The sequence below is a fragment of the Perca flavescens genome, chromosome 9 (assembly GCF_004354835.1).
Source record: "Perca flavescens isolate YP-PL-M2 chromosome 9, PFLA_1.0, whole genome shotgun sequence".
Taxonomy (NCBI): Eukaryota; Metazoa; Chordata; class Actinopteri; order Perciformes; family Percidae; genus Perca; species Perca flavescens.
The window spans coordinates 1,734,159-1,750,448 of record NC_041339.1 but is presented as its reverse complement, the minus strand read 5'-3'; the positions used below and the strand labels follow the sequence as shown (position 1 = coordinate 1,750,448).

Sequence of the window (16,290 nt, the reverse complement as noted above, 5' to 3'; positions counted from 1 at the left end):
TGGTGCATCTGAACAGGGAGCTGTGGATTTTTGCAAATCACACTACAGGCTGTAGGTGGTGCCAGAGGAGCCAGATAAAAAAAAAAAAGTATTACCTGCTTCATGTAGTTCTACTGGAACATAGGGTCAGTTTCAGAAAATATGACAAAAAAGTTAGTTTTATAAGTCTTACCTACTGCACCTTTAATAAAGGTCCAAACATTCAAAAAGGAAATTATGTGGCAATTTTATGTAGTGTAAATATACAGTATATGCACATTGCACAATGAATTTGTGTTCATACCACGGATGTATTAAGAGAGCGGTTCATACTGAGTAACCCCTGTAGTGTCAATTATGTTAATTTTTAAGATATTTGTTGCTGATTAACCAATGAGGAAAGGCATGCACTGACACCCCCTGCTGACGTAACTTCCGTCTCTAAACTTCACATTAATGGTGCTACACTTAAGATAAGCTCTAGCATGTGTCGTCGTGTGCCTTTAATAGATAAGATAGAGGAACGATCAGTTTGCATCTGCAGGCCTTCATTATCATTCTTTTGTATCTATGTGTTTTTTTTTTACCTGACGTCGTAAAACCCGTTACTGGCCAGGACTTTCGACTAACGATAGACTCTTATTTTGAAAACCACATAGCCATCCGGAATCACGTGCTCTGCTCTGGACTGTGACACCAAACAAAACTACTCTGCGTTCATGTCCACTTTAGCTAAAGCGATGTCCAGTAAGTACAAAGTTATCTACTCTGTGTCATGTCATTTATTTAAATGAATGTGAAGTTGTAGCTAATTATGCACATCCAGTCTGTAAATGTCTCCTCCGAGTGTTCTCCCAGTTCTAAAGTTGTACCGTTAACAACACTGACTGGTTGTTGTTAGAGTTCCGCCTGGCTGTGGTCCAGCTGCAGGTGACGAGCGTCAAGCAGGACAACCTGAGCAGAGCCCGGAGGCTGGTGAACGAGGCTGCGGGACAAGGCAGCAAAGTGGTGCTGCTGCCGGTGAGCAGGAGGGGGGGGTGTAAGCCTTTCACACACACACACACACACACACACACACACACACACACACACACACACACACCTTTCCTCACAATCACAGAAGAACAGAAAAGAACCCACAACACGTCCTCCCCCTTGTATTGCACTTTATTTTGATAATGGTTGCACCCTTTAACTCATGCTGTGGTCAATAACTTCTGTATTGCACACAATGCCCAATTGCATAATACCATATGAAATATAACATATATATTGCACCAGTACCCTATCAGGCATTGCACATCCTATAACCATAATGGCAAGTACCTCAAATATTATTTAGTAGTATTAGTCAAACACGCAAGGGGATACATTCTGATTTGTGCTCAGTGCATGAGTCAGCATTCACTTCCTGCTGTCTGTCACCTGTCATTAATACAGGAATGCTTCAATTCTCCTTATGGAACCAGCTTCTTCTCAGAGTATGCTGAGAGGATCCCAGGAGAGTCCACTCAGGTGCTGTCAGAGGCAGCCAAGGAGAATAAGGTGTTTCTAGTGGGAGGTAGGCTGTACTGCCATACATACCAGGCTCCATAGAGTAGTGGAAGTATTTTTCCTCTACTGGAAATTTGCATCTGAATGTTTACTTCTAATGATAATTCTGCTCTGAAACTTGGAAGTCTTGTGGATATATTTACAATACAGTATTATATTCAATGTGCAATGTGTTACAAATGTGTCAGTTTTGTTTCTTTTGTCTTTTTTCAGAAAACATTTTGAGATAAGATTTTCTTGTAAAATCATGGGCCCTTTTTATATATATATATATGTATGTGTGTGTGTGTGTGTGTATATATATATATATATATATATATATATATATATATATATATATATATATATATATGTATGTGTGTGTGTGTGTGTATATATATATATATATATATATATATATATATATATATATATATATATATATATATATATATATGTATGTATGTATGTATGTATGTATGTATGTATATATATGTATGTATGTGTGTGTGTGTATGTATATGTATATATATATATATATATATATATATATATATATATATATATGTATATGTGTGTATATATATATATGTGTGTATATATATACACTACCGGTCAAAAGTTTGGGGTCACTTAGAAATTTCCATTCCACTCCATTCCAGACACAATACCTGCTGAGATCAGTTGTATTGTTTTTTTTAACCAGGGCAGCAGTTTTCAGATTACATTATTTGCTTACATAATTGCAAAAGGGTTCTCGACTGTTGTAGAAAGAAGTAGCTGAAGAAACACTTGAAATTCATGCTTTTTGGTCTAAACGTCATACCCAAATTAAAAGTGGTACAGCTCCCATATACTTTGACACTCAGGGATGTGCCTGATATCATTGGAAAGGTGATTGATGTGGGTTTGTTTGTGTATTTGAGAAGTGTTGTATTTTGTAGTTTTTTGGCTTTTTTATTTGCACTTTTCAAATAGAAATAAAAAAACGCACAGACATATTTGTAGAAAAGAATTCATATAAAATCCATTTTTGAGTCTTTTAGCTTCTGAATTTTTTTCTGAAAAAGAAAAACAATGCAACTGATCTCTGCTGGTACTGTATTCTGTCTGGAATGGAAATTTCTAAGTGACCCCAAACGTGTGTGTGTGTGTGTGTGTGTGTGTGTGTGTGTGTGTGTGTGTGTGTGTGTGTGTGTGTGTGTGTGTGTGTGTGTGTGTGTGTGTGTGTGTGTGTGTGTGTGTGTGTGTGTGTGTGTGTGTGTGTGTGTGTGTGTGTGTGTGTGTGTGTGTGTGTGTGTGTGTGTGTGATGCCAGCATTCCCAGCATTCCCTTCTATCTAGAACACCAGTACTGCACACATCAGGTTTTGGTATTAGTGCCACAGAGTTAAAGGCTGACAGACCTTTACAACTAGCAGCAGAATTAATAAGTGATCTCACTTGAAATATTGTGTTTTAGCGGAGGGAGCAGCTTAAAGAAACAGCTTCAAAACAATAGCATTGCATAACAACTGGCAATACTGTCACTGTTCCTCATTTACGTTTACAATTTTAGTCGCATTTGAACTGTATTAATAATTATAACAGTATATGTTTGACAAGTGGATGATCCATTTACAACCACTGCAGTGTTTAATATTTGATAAAATGTATCCACAGAATAGCCTCTATCACGTAGGTTTGATCTTGCTCCATACAACCCACAATAAGCCTTTTTAACGACAGACATTTTGCCAGTAAAGCTCAGGTGAAGTCGCTGAAGCAAGGAGCATGACCAATACAGGGCAGGGCCCCGGAACTGACACACCTAAATTATAATATATTGAGACATGAGTCACACCTGTGCTTCTGCTGCTATGACATGTCTAAAGGCTGTGGAAAAAGCATCAACTTTTCTCTCTGGGAGTTGTTAGAAGTAAACCTGAGAAGTGTGGGAAATCAGTTATATTGGTCGATGAGGCTAATAGTTGAGAATTTGGCGCAGCCAAAAGGTAGATAATCTTAATTTACCTTCATCACAAAAAAACTTCCAGAATACATTGAATGCCTAACTGTTGATTGCACCTGCTTTGTTACATTGTATGCTCTTCTTGCAGCAAAACAATCTTGTTTCTGTGCACAGATCACCAGTGAAATCATACAAAAAACTTTTCCAGAGCGGAGCAATGAACAGTGTGACTTGTTGTTCCCCAGGATCCATCCCTGAAGAGGACGGTGGGAAATTGTACAACAGCTGTACAGTGTTTGGGCCTGATGGAGAGCTGATTCTTAAACATAGGAAGGTATGTGTGCATCAACTGCACTATTTCATTTGTCATTTGTTTACTTAACAACCTCACATAGATTACAGCAGGACGTTGACCACCTCCACGTTTTTCTCTTCATGTTTCCTCCTCGAAGATTCACCTCTTTGACATTGACGTTCCGGGGAAAATCCGCTTCCAGGAGTCCGAGACTCTGAGCCCAGGCAACAGTTTGTCAATGTTCCAAACACGTAAGTGACATCTCTCTCATCATCCTTACAGCTGGACGAGCTTCATCTGAATCTGTTTTCTCTGTAACTCCTCCGCCAGCGTTCTGTAAAGTGGGCGTGGGGATTTGCTATGACATGAGGTTTGCTGAGCTGGCGCAGCTCTACAGCAGGGAGGGTAAGTGTCTGATGAGACCATGGACTGTTAATATTAATGGACGGATCTTCTGTGAGTCGTTGAGTTTGCCGTTATGGGCGCAGCCATCCTGGTTGCGGATGTGACGATTTTAGACGTGAGGGAGGAGCCACGTTACGTTACACACTTTCAATGGCAATCACATCATAGCCACACCCTAAAACACCCCCGCTTTATCGCCGATTTTAAAGTCAACGAGACCATAATTCAAAACATTAACATCATTCTGTGTTGCGAAGACTTAAAACTAGCGATTGAGATCATAAACTCATTATGAAAATGTTTACTGATAAATCAAGTGAGAAGTGGGTTACATTCTCATAGACTTCTAGAGAAACCAACCTCCTTTTGCAACCGCAAGTGTCTCCCCCTGCTGGATTTCAGATAGGATGCAGGTTTAAGGCACTTCCACATTTGCAGCACTTCGCCGAACCGGATGTTTTGTCCATTAATATTATTCAGTCTATGGATGAGACGTGGCGTCCACTGGGCTGTTTTTAACGGTGTGTGTGCGGGAGGGTTGACGGGGTTGTCCTGTTGTCCTCAGGCTGTCAGCTGCTGGTCTACCCTGGAGCCTTCAACATGACCACAGGTCCAGCTCACTGGGAGCTGCTTCAGAGGGGGAGGTCAGTCTCACAGTCCCAGTCACTGTCCTCACTCACTTCATTATCTAGTGAAGACACATTTTACTTTGATACCAACTATCTTATATATAGGGCTGGGCGATCTGGAGAAAATCAGATATCACAATATTCTTGACCAAAAACATTGATATCGATATATAAATCAACAATGCGGTAAACAGTGTTAATATATATATAGATATATGGTTTCATCACGATAAGATTCCATTGAAAGACGATACATTATCATATTGAATTATTGCCCAGCCCTATATATAGGGGCTGATTTATGTCACTCATAAGACAACATGATATTCTAAACTTGAGGCATGAATGAATACATTCCACACCATGTAATATTATTTAGAGTGAGGGGAGGAAGAGGAACAGAAAGAAAGAAGTATTTTCTGCAACCATAGCCTAAAGTTTGACTATTAGATCACATTCATCTGATAATCATAGTCACCATTATGCTGTATATTTTTGTAAAATGTCTCATGTAGCTTTTTGTGTCCATGAACAACTTTTTATAAAGTTTATATAAAGTATGCATTTTGAAAATCTTGATACTTGTATCATAATAAAAAAAAAAGCCAAATGAAAGATATTACAAACAGAAAGTACCTTGAGAAACAGCAAACTAATTATGGTTAATAAATGCATCATTTGCTACATTTTGTATTTTTAACGGAAGCAACACCAAAGACCGTGTTCTTCGTTGTGATTAAAGTATATCTTTATTTATATATATATATATATATATATATATATATATATATATATATATATATATATATATATATATATATATATATATATATATATATATATATATATATAAAGTAATGATGTGATAATTATTAATTATTATATGTTTTGGTTTTAAGAGCAGTCTAGAGCAGTGGTCAGCAACCTTTACTATTAAAAACCATTTTTGGCCATAGATAATAAAATAAAAAAATCTAAAATGTTTAAAGCTAACAGGAGCCACTGTTAGCTACTGCTGTATGCTTTGATCATGGTCTCATTGTCTCCTTCGCAGGGCGATTGATAACCAAGTGTACGTGGCCACGGCGTCTCCTGCCAGAGATGAAACCTCTTCATACGTGGCCTGGGGTCACAGCACTGTTGTAAACCCATGGTACAGTACCAAGCAGTAACCTATTACCTTCTGCACGCTCTGGCCAGCTCATACTGGGTGTGACTGTGTGAATGGAATCAGAGGGAACACCAGTTAGTGACGCTGGGGTAGCGAGGGAGCCATAAGTTAATGAAAGGAAAGCGATAGATGACTTATGTCAGTCAAAAGTATTTCAATCCGAGCAGGATTGTTTTGTGGTTGGAATCCTACCATCTTCTGGTGTTGTAGCGTAGTGAATTATAGATCCGACGCCCAGGCCAGATTAATGGCTCGGACCTGAACGCCAACTTCCCCTTCTTTTTTTTAATGCTCTTCCTGTTTCCCTTCAAAGTATGACAAAATCCCAAAAGGTCTTAGAAAAATCCACACGGTCAGAATCAGATGTAAAAAGAGTTTAATGTGCTCAAAAAGAGTTCAACACACAAAAAACCAGAGTAAGTTCCGGAATGCTTACTGAAGATCCCTTTGTCTAGTGTCGTCAAAAAGAAATCCACCAGTAACCGTTTTCAGGACATGCTGTTTGAGAATCCAATTGGATACTTTGGAGTCTAAGGACCGCCTTCTCAGGTCAGTCTTTCTGGTGAAGTCACCTATCTATACCACATTGACACACAGCGTATATTTGCCCATAATTTAATTATAAACCAGATTTGATCACATTTTGACACAACACTGGCTGGGACCCCTGGGAGTTGATTCTGAGAGCAGTGGTGAGATCTCAGAGAACAAAGCAGGGTTCGGTTCGCAATGTTCTAAAGGTTTAATGAGACACACGAGGATATACATATTCTCGAATGACATGTAGTAAGATAGGAACGAGTCAGGAGGGGCAGAAAGAATTGTCCCGAGGTCTGTTCACACAGATAGGAAAACAGTGTTGCAATTTAGGAAACAAATAAAACAGAATGGAATCTGGAATGTAACATTATTCACAACACTTCAAAAAGGTAAAAATACTCCATTACAAGTTGAAGTCCTGCATTTAAAATAAAAAGTATAGACGGGTTATCAGCAAGATGTACTAAAAATATCCAAAGCGCTAAGAAAAGTAGCATTCTTTATGCAGAACGTGTACATTCACGTGTAATTGACATTTTACTGGTTAAGGTGAAGCTAAGTTTAACTACTTTAAGTAGTTAGTAGTCTAATTTATACCAATGCATCATATTTAATAAATGATCATATGTTTTATTCATAAAATCTTAGTTTGTCAAGTAAATAGAGTGGAGTTAAAAGTACAGTTTTTCCCTTTGAGATGTAGTGGAGTAGTAATAGTAAGAATCTCAAAATTAGGAACAGTAGTTTAGTAAACGTACTTGATGACGTTCTAACTAACAGTCTTTTTCCATGGATATTGGTGTCATATTGAAAGCTTTTCTTTTGTTTTCTGTGAAGATTTTCCAGCGTGTGATTGTTGCAGTGTGTCGTTGCAGGGGAGAAGTTATCTCCAAGGCTGGACCAGAGGAGGCTGTGATTTATGCTGACATCGGTGAGTGGAAGAACCGTTTGCTTGTTTCTGCAGACAGTATTGATCAAAAGAGTTCCAACTGCAGGACTGAGCCATGTTCTGGCCTCTTTGTTTTTGCAAAATAACATTGATTTGCTCTCTGTGCCACATCATCACAGGGTTTCAGACTAACGGCAGCTTTTAATGGAATGGATGGAATCATGAAACTACATTTAAAAATATATATATATATAACAGATTACATAGGGTCCTACATTAAATCAGTACTAAAAGCTTACTGGAGAATTGAGAATATTAAAAGTTTCCAACCGAGCCGCTGTAGAAATATTTCTGTATTCTAGATGCATAGACATAGAACACACAGTTAGTTAGCTCAAGCTTTGATTATCTTTAAGTTCAGGAATGTGAGTGTTGTATTAGACTCAGGACACAGAAAGTTAGCTTACGCTTTGAGTACCATATAAGTCCAGGAATGTGAGTGTATGCATTACTGTACCATACAATGAAGTGAAACGGGGGGCTTCATTATAGACATAATTCCTTACACCACCCCACTGTAACTGTAGTTTGATGAACGTCTCAAAAATACATTAAAGGTGCCCTGCCACATGCATTTCATTACCTTGTGGTAATGTCTGAAGTTCAACCATGGACTCTGTAAAAAAAATTTATGGTTAACTTGTTTCAAGCCATTCTAGCGTGGTATAGAAAGCCTGCTGGAAGACTCAGCTCGATTTGCGCCAGTTCTCATTAATATTCAACGAGCTAAGCTGCTTGACTCTGATTGGCTAACAGCTAGCCAATGAGAGCCTGGCTATAAGCATCCTTTACCCAGTGCAACTGGGCGAGCTCATGAATAGTAATGAGCTCAGGCGACACCACGTCAGACTGACCAGCTTTTATAATTGGCCTGATTTCTCTGCTTATTTCTGTTCAGTGGCTAGAGTAGTGTTAATTTTGTCACCTATTTTTAATTTAGTCTTAGTCTTGTGCCAAAAAATGTTGTTAGTCAACTTTTAGTTGACTAAAAGTCTCGCCATTTTAGTCAAGTTTTAGTCAAAACGTTTTAGTCTTTTTTTTTTAAATAAATTATTTTTGATAACCATTTCAGTCAAATAGTTATAAAAATAAATTATATAAAGTTATATAAATATTGAGCCTCTTCCTTATTTCACCAGTAAACGACAAAAACAACCATGGGAAAGGGATATTTTACACAAAAATAAATGCAGCACGAAACTGGCGAGGCGTATTTCAAGTGAACGCAACATATGTGTTGTTTTTTAGACAACGGCAGCTGCAGACTGTCGTACGTCTCGTGTTGGAATCCTACACGGTGAAATAGAGACAAACCTTTACACCGTTTAGCTGTCAGCATTGTAACCGTGTTTACTCCAACTGCTAGCTAACGCTAAGCTAACGCTACCTGCTGCCAAGTGTAGTGTTAACTAGCGCCCCGTGCAGCGATGTTTCGGTTGACTCTAACGTCCGTTTAGGAGCATGACCCCCCCCAGTCACATTAGCTACAAGAGGCAGAGACAAAGCGACAGGCTGCCATTCATTTTCAACGGGAGTGGCCGTTTGCCAGCGACAAGCGACGAGCTCGCCGCTGCCTATTTTATGCAAATCCTGAGCGATGCGACAAAGCGACAGCCAATCGGAGTGAAGGGGCAGCGTGACGTAGGTCAGTGGCTCGAGTTGAAGAAAATAATTCAAGATGGTGGAAAACGCTTCAGGACATCGTATTTCTGTATATATCTGATATGTTTGGCATTTTATCTCATATATTTTAGTAGTAGGCTAGGCACGCCCAGGAGTGCCCACAAGCGAGTGCATGTCACTCTCTTTTGTAGCTAATGTGACTGAGGTCAGAGAGAAGCGCAGGCATTTAAGTGGCACCGAAATCTGCATTGCTATTCGGTCCGTTAGATAACGGTCGTTAGGGCACCTGTTGGTGTCGTAGCACCGGGTCTCGGTAACAGCTGAATATTTTATCTCATGATGAAAAAGTAGAGACGATTGTAGACGAAAATGAAGAGAGATTTTATCTTGGTTTTTATTTTATGCAAAACATTTTAGTCTCGTCTTTTTTCATCAACAATAATGCACGTTAATTTAGTCTTAGTCAGCGTTTTTGGACATTGGCGCAGTCTCGTCATCGTCTCGTCTTAGTCATGGAAAAAAAGTTAGTATCGTCTCGTCTGACGAAATTAACACTAGGCTAGAGCTCATTTTCACATTCATGACATAACACAAACACATATGGACCTAACATATTTAAAAAAAAATACAACTAAAAATGGTTTTGTGTGGCAGGGCATCTTTAAAACAAAGTTCCCAGTGGTTTAGTCCTGCTGGGGGGCAACTTAGGCCCGGTGAGTCACCAGGCTTGCAATACACTGGAGGAAACCCTGTCATCCATTTGTTCATGTCATGCATGATATCTGAAAATAAATCTTATTACACAGCAGGGTTTGGAAGAATTGAAACCTTGTTCTGACAACGTGCTTTATTGAAGTAGTGGATGCAGGGCAGCTGTATTGGATTACAGTTGTCCTCATTGTTTCAGTATATGTTGAGACTGCACTAAACTAGACCTACAATGATTAATCGATCAATTAGTTGTCAACTATTGAATTAATCGCTAACTATTTTGAAAATTGTCATTTTTGATCTGATTCCAGCTTGTTAAATGTGAATATTTTCTAGTGTCTCTGTGACAGTTAACTGAATATTTTTGAATTGTGGACAAAGCAGGACATTTGAGGACGTCATCTTGGGCTTTGGGAAACACTCGACATTCTTCACCATTTTCTGATATTTTAGAGCCCAAACAACTAGGGCTGGGCAATATGGAGAAAATCAAATATCACAATATTTTTGACCAAATACTTCATTACCGATATTGTAGGGTTGACAATATATTTACACAATGAGATTTGTGATAAATAATCATCAGTAATGTGGATATAATGACTAAGTGTTAAACAGACAAATAATAGAACTGAGAAAGTCTGGTAAATTCAGAAAATGACATAACTTTACTGTAATGCAGCCTTTAAACCCAGGAAAAGACAACACTTGTGTCATATTACAATATGCAAAATCTAAGATGATATCTCATTTAATATCACAATATCAATATATTAGTGTTGCATCGCCAGACCTTCCTCTACAGCGCTGCGGAGGAGGGTCTGACTAGTCCACACAGCATTCCAGGATGGGAGAAAAACGTGCTCTGGTTTATTGGCATTTCTTTAAACCAATCACAATCGTCTTGGGCGGTGCTAAGCTCCGGACGGAGCCACGGTGCCTCTGCTAAATAGCCTCTGGAAGGAACTTGTTTTGGTGGAATGTGTGTAGTTCAAAAGTAGTTTTAGTCGTGCAACAGAAAACTCCGATTGGACAGATAGTCTAGCTAGCTGTCTGGATTTACCCTGCAGAGATCTGAGGAGCAGCTAACCATAGTCCTCACAAATCCACCGGAGGTTAGAACGCCAACACAAAGGAAGAGGAAGGGGACGGACATCTGGCCGAAATGAGGGACATCCGGCGGAATTTCCAGAAGCAACGGAGCAATCCCAAAAGTGGAACGACGGGTTATAGACTAATATAATATTGATATATTGCCCAGCCCTTCAAACCACTAATCAATTAACCACAAAAATATTTAAGAGATTAATAGATAATAAAAGTAATGGTTAGTTGCAGCACTCCACTAAACCTGTGTGTATCTGTATGTGCCACCTGTTCCCAGACCTGCAGTATTTAGCCGACATCCGGCAGCAGATCCCGATTACAGCGCAGCGTCGGGACGACATCTACGCAGTGACATCTGTGCAGGGAGTATCCAGCTGAACGCCGGGACGGTTAAGAAAGAAGGTGCCAAGGTACCGACACAAACTATGCAACAGATCTCTGCCACCAACCCCACGTCTTCTTCTCCCTCTGAAGCGCCGGGCCTCTTTGTCTGAATTGAGGGAAGAAGAGATGCAGTTGGCATGGCGATGCTCACCTCTTAAGGATGGAACTGTGCTTTGTTTTGTGTGTCTGGTGCTGAAATGAGTGGCTGAGCAGTAGAAAATTGATGACAGTTTTGGTAACCAGTTAAATGTTTATATCAATTACCAAGTCAAACTAAGTATTTGCTGGTTAGAGCTTCTCTAATGAGACAGTCTACATCTTTAAATCCATTTCATATTATTGGGAGTAGAACCTTTGGGCTTTCTTTCTTTGGTTCGTGAAATGAATTGAATCGATTGTGGCACCAGAGATTTTAAATCTAAAAGAAATATTCACATATTTTCTGTCGTGAGGCAAAAACAATAAAGATATCTGTATAAAATAAAATAAAATAAAATAAAAGGCAACAGGTATGGGTTTGACCATCTTTATTAAACACCACAAGAAGAAGAAAGGGAGTGTGCATTAAATAGAAGAATTCACAGGAGGTGAAGTGGTGAGATGTTTTTTTATTTCTTTTTTCTAACCCTTGTGTTGACTTCGGGTCAAATTGACCCGTTTTAAATTTTTATTTTATATCAGAAAATATGGGACTTAGAAATAAGCGCTGAAAATGTGTAGAAAAAATGTAACAATTTAAAACGTTGGAAAAAGCAAAAAAAAAAAAAAAAGGCGTAAAAAACATTGGGAAAAAGTTTTCGGGAAGACAACACAAGGTTTAACACAAGGGTTAGTTAGAGACACTATACGTATATCTACATTGGACCCACTACTTGTATTGAATATTGACATGGTGACCCTAGCAGTCACAAAAAAATCCATATTTACAAGCCAGCGCTCTATTTGAGTCAGGTCCGAAAAGTGACCGTTAATGAGGATTTGTTTTACACATCGGTCTCCTTTCCCTCCGGCTTCATCTCCTCCACCTCCTCCTCGTTGTCTGGACATCGACGTTTATATCCTGATGACAGCAAACACTCCAGTTACAATTTTGCAGCGGTCACAAAAGCACATAACACACGAATACTAGTTCCACCTCTGCATAAATAACAAAGCTGTATGTTTAAGAAACATTTCTTTGACATTTTCTTTTACCAAAGGTTGTTTGATTTCACCAAAAGTAATTTAAAGGGGTAGTTTGGATCTTTTGAAATGGAGTTGTATGAGTTTTTTTTGCCAAATGAGTCTGGTGACTTTGAAAAGAGCATCCATCCTTGTCAGAAAGGGCTGTCTGGCGGCAAGGTAAAGTAGGGAAAATATTCTAAATATAGCACATAATTATTTAAGGTGGCTAAATATGTTTTGCTGCTGCCTCCGTCCCCAGCAGTACATTGCTCAGCTCTGTACTCCAGTCTTTTTTTCCAAACTAGGGGTGTTCTGACCGTCATCTACTGTAGGTAATACTGACTATATATAAGTAGTACCTCATACAACCCGCTTCAAAATATCTGAACTATTCCTTTAATCAGGTAAGGTTATTTGGGGTCATTAACATTATTAATGAGCACTGCTCTGAAGAAACAAACAGAGGCTGCTCAGGATCAGAGGAAAGACCATCTAGTTGTATGAAAACCTTTTGGGAGCAGTTTTATACTGAATATCATTTGTTTTTTTCATCACACCAAGTTAGAAGTATAGTTGTTTGTTTTTAAGATTAGGACAGCTGAAGACATGAAAGGAGAGAGAGAGAGAGGGGGGAATGAACTTCAGCAAAGGGCCGAAAGGTCGGAGTCAAACCTGCGTCCGCTACATCAAGGAGTAAACCTCTATATATGGGCACCCCCTCTACCAGGTGAGCTACCCAGGTGCCCAGTATAGTTGTTTTTACACTTTGTTCAATTTGTGCTTTAGATAACATGATAGTACATTCCACACCAGGGTAGGACAAAGTTATGTTCATAATTCTCCCTCTTAAAGTAGTTTTAAAGATGGAAAATATAGTTGTTTTTTTTATTTGGCAGCTACAATGTCCGCCAACTAGTGTGTTGGCGGACACTGTAGCTGCCAAATAAATAAAAAAAACAGTAGTTTTATCAAAAATTGAAGGGTCACAAGATACTATGGTTACACATAATGTATATTTAGAAAAGCTTCTCTCTCTCTCTCTCTCTCTCTCTCTCTCTCTCTCTCTCTCTCTCTCTCTCTCTCTCTCTCTCTCTCTCTCTCTCTCTCTCTCTCTCAAACTTCTATTTTTAAAGAGCTAAAAATTCAGAGTTTCCTCTTATTTCCAAATTGTACTTAATTCAATTTTTAACTTAAAAATATAATTTCAAAAATGTTAGGCTAAAAGAATTTGACATATGAAAAATCTTTGGCCTCATAGCTTCTTAAGACTGGCACATGGGAGAAACCTTCAGACATGCCTACCTCTGTTAGGGTGCTGCTCTAGGTACTCGTTCTTCTTCCTATTACTCATCCTGTCCAGGTGAATCTGATAGATGACTCCTGCCAGCACCATGGCCCCGACCACCACACACAGAGCCGTGCTCAAGAGCCACAAGGCTGCGGATGCTCGACCCACCACAGGGCTGCCCTTCAATCCATCTTAGATAGATGGATGGACAGATAGATGGACTTTATTAATAATCCCAAACTGGGAAATTACTCTGTTACAGCAGCAAGTTACACACACTCATACATAAAATACCAGAAATATAACAGAAATAATAAATAAGATAACAAAAATACCAGAACACCTCCTCAAACATAGTGTGTGTGTATGTATGTATATATATATATATATATATATATATATATATATATATACACACTGTATGTGTATATATATATATATGTGTATATATATATATATATATATATATATACATATATATATATATATATATATATATATATATATATATATATATATATATATATATATATATATATATATATATATATATATATATATATATATATATATATATATATATATATATATATATATATATATATATATATATATAAAAGGGCAGTGACAGATCACTCACACTTTGTAGATGTCAAGGTTTCGTTCATGGTCAGGTTCTCTACGATGCATGACACGCTGGCGTCTTTGGAAATGTTGGCCGTCAGGTAGCTTGTGATGTTGTACAGATGGGAGTCTGGGAGTAATGCCGCCAGGGTCCTCACTGAGCCTTCGGGGGGCTCCTCTGTGTTGTTGATGAGCCAGTAAACTGCAGGTTCAGGAAAACCACCAGTGGAGTGACACATGAAGGATGCCTCATCTCCCTGCTGGGCCTCTTCCCTCTGCAGCAGCGGGGAGCTGAAACCGGCTGCAAACAGCCATCAAAGGACAGGGGTTAGTTCCTTTAAAGGTCCCATATCATGCTCATTCTCAGGTTCATATTTGTATTTTGGGTTTCTACTAGAACATGTTTAGATGCTTTAATGTTAAAAAAAAAACCTCTGTCTGAAACGCCCAGTTTTAGTGCCTGTCTCTTTAAGTCCCCTTACCTAAAAAAAAAGCCCAGTCTGCTCTGATTGGTCAGCGTTAAGGGTCTTCAGCATCTGCACTCTTGTAGTGTCTGCACTGCCATTGCAGCCAGGAAATGAATGTAGCGGCCCTTTCCACCTATGTATAGTAAGTCCTGACGGCTCGTTTAAAGGCACAGTTTGTGAATACGGGCTGTGTGTGTTTCTCTGTGGATACAGTGTTTTGATACTTCCACAGTATTTATATAGCACATTGACCAGCTTTATAATAAATTAAAAAAGAGATGAAAATCTCACTTTTTACAATATGGGACCTATAAATATTCTTGTGATTACTGACACTGACCTGCTGTCCTGAGGCACACAGTGCACAGCTCAGTGCTGTGATTCTCCCCTGAAATGAAGAGGAGACTGTAATAGTAGGTGTTGTGCTCTGTAGGATCAACTGTGGGCAGCTGCAGAGAGACGTTCCCAGTCAGTGCTGCGTCCGCTGGGGTTGTGGCCCTGTTAATGCTCCATTCCTCCACATCGCCATCCTTTTTCCACACTGATTTGAGCACTACTTCTTCACCTCTCCTCCACTCAATGGAAACATTCACAGAGGTTAATAACTGGGGGTAAACGCAGGGCAGTGAGACTGGCCGCCCCACTATGCCAAGGACGCACTCTTTCTCTGTGGAAAAAGAGGTGAAAACAGCACAGGTAAATCATCAGGAAGTTTAGTGTAGATAGTTATGTCAGTGTGTAATATGGAAGACCAGACAGTCATCTTACCCAGACATGCGCAGGAACAGAGGAAGCTGAGCAGCAGTCCTGTGCGCCATAGAGCCACCGGCGGCATCGCCCGCTGAGGGCGCGTTTGCGCACAGAAGACGCCAAAACAACTCAAAGATATTGTCCTCTTTAACTGCAGGACCGTACTAACTTACTTACCCGTCTAACTTTACTCCCCTGTCTTCTGCTCGCTCCCGTTAGCAAACTCCAAGTCATAAGCACAAAATTCACTCTGAATGAATTCACTGTCAGTCATGTTGCGACTTGTTGCCGTACCTGCTCTCTCTCGCGCGCGCGCGTCTTCTCTAAATTGAATGACTAACATTACATAACATAACAGTTAAAAAAATACAAATGTATAGACATTAACAACTTTAAAGACCTCAGCCCTGTCAGTTTCTCCAAGAATGCATCCTGTTGGAGATTGGTCCGACCTGTTTGACTTGTTTAAAGTTCATACACGCCCTCACCCACGCGCTGGGATGTTGCCAGCTGATATGGCACCCGGCGAGATTCAAAAACGTTCCTCTGAAAGCAAAATAAGTGAATTTTAAATCTACATTAATGTGATTAATATATTTACCAAAAGTTTAATATTGAATGTATATTTGCACTTTTTGCAAAGGTGATATTGAATCGTACTGAATACATTTTTAACAGCTGCCTAAATAATACAAAATACATTAGATTTTCGTCAGCACTT

The 16,290-nt window shown here is 39.2% G+C and overlaps 2 protein-coding genes across 2 annotated transcripts; one reads left to right on the top strand and one right to left on the bottom strand.

The window, feature by feature from the left end:
- The first annotated feature begins 470 nt into the window (after positions 1-470).
- Positions 471-11,766, top strand: nit2 (nitrilase family, member 2). Its single transcript, XM_028587350.1, has 10 exons — positions 471-726; positions 881-999; positions 1,420-1,540; positions 3,708-3,796; positions 3,915-4,008; positions 4,088-4,162; positions 4,728-4,806; positions 5,846-5,944; positions 7,378-7,433; positions 11,170-11,766. The coding sequence occupies exons 1-10, from the start codon at positions 699-701 to the stop codon at positions 11,268-11,270; spliced, it is 861 nt and encodes a 286-aa protein (XP_028443151.1). The 5' UTR covers positions 471-698; the 3' UTR covers positions 11,271-11,766.
- A 260-nt stretch (positions 11,767-12,026) lies between these two features.
- On the bottom strand, positions 12,027-16,078 carry LOC114561948 (T-lymphocyte activation antigen CD80). Its single transcript, XM_028588122.1, has 5 exons — positions 15,588-16,078; positions 15,160-15,486; positions 14,369-14,653; positions 13,743-13,919; positions 12,027-12,336 (listed from the first exon to the last, which is right to left on the bottom strand). The coding sequence occupies exons 1-5, from the start codon at positions 15,652-15,654 to the stop codon at positions 12,260-12,262; spliced, it is 933 nt and encodes a 310-aa protein (XP_028443923.1). The 5' UTR covers positions 15,655-16,078; the 3' UTR covers positions 12,027-12,259.
- Positions 16,079-16,290: the final 212 nt, after the last annotated feature.

Coding starts and splice junctions, on each gene's coding strand:
- nit2 (XM_028587350.1), top strand. CDS start 699: ATGTCCACTTTAGCTAAAGCGATGTCCA. Junction 1,000..1,419: donor GCAAAGTGGTGCTGCTGCCG/GTGAGCAGGAGG, acceptor TCATTAATACAG/GAATGCTTCAATTCTCCTTA. Junction 4,807..5,845: donor GAGCTGCTTCAGAGGGGGAG/GTCAGTCTCACA, acceptor TCTCCTTCGCAG/GGCGATTGATAACCAAGTGT.
- LOC114561948 (XM_028588122.1), bottom strand. CDS start 15,654: ATGCCGCCGGTGGCTCTATGGCGCACAGGACTGCTGCTCAGCTTCCTC. Junction 13,920..14,368: donor AACCTTGACATCTACAAAGT/GTGAGTGATCTG, acceptor CATCTATCTAAG/ATGGATTGAAGGGCAGCCCT. Junction 12,337..13,742: donor AGAGCAGCACCCTAACAGAG/GTAGGCATGTCT, acceptor TGCTGTCATCAG/GATATAAACGTCGATGTCCA.